General features: G+C 48.0%; 1 protein-coding gene across 1 annotated transcript; it reads left to right on the top strand.

The window, feature by feature from the left end:
* Positions 1 to 874: 874 nt before the first annotated feature.
* LOC148217289 (inositol 1,4,5-trisphosphate receptor-interacting protein-like 1) lies at positions 875 to 3,487 on the top strand. The gene has a single exon (XM_088158768.1). The coding sequence runs from the start codon at positions 875 to 877 to the stop codon at positions 2,528 to 2,530; it is 1,656 nt and encodes a 551-aa protein (XP_088014894.1). The 3' UTR covers positions 2,531 to 3,487.
* Positions 3,488 to 3,721: the final 234 nt, after the last annotated feature.

Raw genomic sequence — 3,721 nt, 5'->3', positions numbered from 1 at the left:
TGGAGGGTGGGTTCATGCAAATTAACCAGAACCTATAAAAGTGTAAGATTTTGTGACCAGCCCTCTCCTTTCCTTCCATCTTGGAGCCATCCGGGCAGGGGCCACGACTGTGGCACTTATATTGCTGGGGTGTGGCTTTTGTAGGCCTTTCGTGGGCCACACAATAAATACCCATTTTGTTCCCCTTAACTCTGTGTGCAGCCTCTGTTCCAGCTCCTCAAGGCATCAGTTTACAGCCACACTGATTCTGAGATTGAAGTGTAGCTCAAGCAGTGAGGAGTCAAAGCTGAGACTCAATGATCCTCAAGGGTGCCTACCAACATGGAAATCTATGAGATTGCCAAAGCAGGGCAGATAAAATTCAACCCAAAAGAAAAAACAGTGGGAGCCCTTTGAAGAACATTCACTCAAAAGCAGCCTGAACCAGTACCCAGGGGTCACTCTGAGTGGCTGAGGCAGGGTGGGGACAAAGGGTAGGGTTGGCTGCGTTGTGATGCGCTGTGACACCTGTGACATCGGGGGGACGTGTCACAATGGGGGCAGGTATAAAAGGGCCCAGCAGGTAACGCTGGCCCTGCATTGCTTGGGCAAGCGGTGAGTGCACACGTGGAGGGGAGGCTGGGCTGGGGACAAGGGCCGGGGCATAAAAGCTGCACCCGGGGCTGGGTTCTCCCCCTGCATGCAGGGACAGCCCCTGATGGGAGAGCTTTGGGCAGGCCACGCTGGCGTGGGTAGGCATTGCTGCCTGCCAGCTGTCTGGGGCCCTGTCCTTCCTGCCCTCAGACCCCTGAGGATCCCAGTCCCTGCTGCCCCCACTGCCAGCTGCCTCCCTCACAGCCCCACTCAAGGCCTTCTCTCCATCCTCCTGCAGACCATGAATTCCATAGTGTTGCTTTTCGTGCTCTTGAAAAGCCTCATCCAGTACTCGAAGCTCGTGGGTGATGATCAGGATGAGGAAACCCGTCTGTGCATGGAAATGCGTGCAAAATACCTGGAATGGCAGAGGATTAGGCTGGAGCAGGAGGTGGAGCAGCTCACCCTGAAGCAGGTGCAGCTCTTGCAGCTCTTAGCTGTTGCTGTGCTCCTGGTCCTTGTCTTGGTCCTATGGTGGATGGGGTCCAAAAGGAGCCTGCGAAGAGAGGAGCCTGAAGAAGAAAACAATGGTGCAAATGAAGAGGAAGTCAGAAATGGGGATGCAAATGAAGAAGTAGAGGTTGGAAATGCAGAAGAAGAAGATGATGTGAATTGGAAGGAAGATAGCAATGATGATGGCAATGTACGGGAAGTCACTAATGTTGCTGCAAATGAAGAAGATAATATTGAAAATGAAGTTGTCAATGAGGCTGCAAATGCAGAAAACAGTGATCTTGCAATTGCAGTCCATGAAGAAGACAATGATTTTTACGATAACGTTGGAAGAACTCTAATGGAACGCATACAGTGGCCTGTACAGGACCTGCAGAAAGTCTGCAAGTGGACAAGGAACCTCATGGATAATTATGCAATTTACTTTGGACATGTCTTATCAAACAGCTTCTACCCAGTCCTGCAAGGAGCCATCGGGGTGGGCAGTGCCTTTGAAGGCTGGAGTCCACGTGAGCAGGATGTTGTGTACCAGGTGCTCATCCCCATGACTCCTCCCCGAGGCCACAGCTTCCACCTGGAGCTGGACTCTGCAGAGCAGAGGCACGTGAGGAACTTCCGTGTCCGCGTGCAGCTGGAGTGCACCTGCACCAAGGAGCAGCAGGGTGAGAACATGCTGTGCTTCCTGCACCACCCCGAGGAGGAGCTGAGGAGGAATCAGGATCCCAGCCTCCTAGACACCCTGTGCACCGACTCCTACCTGGATGTGCACAAAACTGCCCGCTGGTTCTGCCAGCTGGTGAGAGCAATCTGGCCAGCTTTGCCTCAGTCACAAAATTGGCATTTAATGCTGCTGCCCTCCAGACACTCCTGCCAATTCAAGGTGACCAATGGCAGAGAAAGCTTCCGGATTGAGATGCAGTTTGGGGTGCAGAGAGGTGACTCTGACATCTTTGTGAGCAGCCAGCCTGGATATGCCAGAACCCCAAGCACTCTGTGGCCTGAGACTTACGCTGTGACAGAGATGAAATTCTTCCAGCACCTTGCCAGGCAGGCTCCCCGTGACAGCTTGCACCTCAAATGCCTGCAGCTATTCACCTGTCTTCAGCTGGGCATAGGCTTTTCCACCTACACCATGAAAACCATTGTCATGCACCTCCTGAACACCATTCCTGTGTCACAGTGGTGCAGGAGGCATTTCCTGAGGCGAATGTTTGATATCAGTGAGAGCCTGCGCTTATCCCTGCAAGTGAAACGCCTCAACCACTTTATTGTGGGCAACTGGAGGCTTCCTGAGGAGATCAGTGTGCCCCAGGATGTTCAAATGGCTGAGCCACCCAACCTCTTCCACCTCCTGGCCATGGATCCGGTAGCCTACTCCCAGGGCATAGGCGAGTACCTGGATCTGCAACGTCGACTCCTAGCTGTCCTCAAACCTGACAATTGAAAGAGATTCTCCTGCATAGCACTGTGCGTGTGCTGCTCGCAGCTGGCAGCAGAGAGCCACCTCAGAGTACAAATTTGGTGCTTTAAGGAGAAGAGGATGCGTGCTAAGGCTCTGGCAAAGGTCCCACAGCCTCTCCTGCCGCCTCAGCAGGTGGAGGGACACGGGAGGGTTTATTCTACCTCCTTGTATCATTACATTTTCCAAAAAAGGCACCCAGATCTGCATAAAGCCCTGCTGGAATTTCTGCACTCCTGACAATGTGCGTGAAGAGAGAACATGCTGTACATGCAGGGCCAAAGTCACCAAACCCCACCCATAACATGGGGTTGTTCCAGGCCTTTGAGAAGCACCAAAATTTAAAGTATGAAAGAAGTGGGAATGTGGGACAGAAAAAGATAAAAGAAACAGGGCAGAAAAGACCAAGAGGCAAAACCAGCACTGCTTGGCCAGCATCAGTCAATGGACAGTGTCTCTCCTTGTCCCCAAAAGGGACACCTTTAGGTCAACATTGGACAAACTGCCTTGGAGCTGACCTGAAATTTTGTATATATAAGAATCTAGATTTTTTTTTCATAGATATTTACATCATGTATACAAATTATATAAAAATAAGTTTATTAATTATCATATAGAATAGTAAAATACAATGAAACAAAGAATGCATTTATATAAATAATATCAAACACAAACAAAATGTAATTATTCTATCCTGACAAGAAATAATTCTGGAGAGTTGAATATGTAATTATGTTTAAATAATAACAGTAGAGCACATATTTAGTGTCACTATCTGTTGAGACACATTAATACTGCCAGTGCATTTTTGGCTGGGAAGTTTTTCATAAAGTAAATGTATTTATACATATGGAACATACATATAAAATATAGATACTATAGACATTATATATAATTATAGGGATAAAATTTATATTGTATATCATATGTATATTGTATAGTACCTGTATGATGTTATTTTTATATACAAGTAAAGCCATATCTTGTGTCGCTATCTGTTGCAACCCATATTAATGGTCTATAGATAGTGCCAACTTGGAGACTGCTTTGATCTTGTTTCAATAAAATACAATATTGCAGAATCTGGACTGTGCAAGACTTTATTGATCTCAGCCAGACCTATAGTGTTGGTAATTCTCACAAGCTGTGGATATGGGCTCATGGATAGACTCCTAG

This window comes from Sturnus vulgaris, unplaced genomic scaffold (assembly GCF_052056855.1).
Source record: "Sturnus vulgaris isolate bStuVul1 unplaced genomic scaffold, bStuVul1.hap1 Scaffold_87, whole genome shotgun sequence".
Taxonomy (NCBI): domain Eukaryota; kingdom Metazoa; phylum Chordata; class Aves; order Passeriformes; family Sturnidae; genus Sturnus; species Sturnus vulgaris.
The sequence above is the reverse complement of the archived record's forward strand: the minus strand, read 5'-3'. Positions and strand labels throughout refer to the sequence as shown.

Bases quoted from the DNA above. Each gene is read 5' to 3' on its own strand.
- LOC148217289 (XM_088158768.1), top strand. From the start codon at position 875: ATGAATTCCATAGTGTTGCTTTTCGTGCTCTTGAAAAGCCTCATCCAG.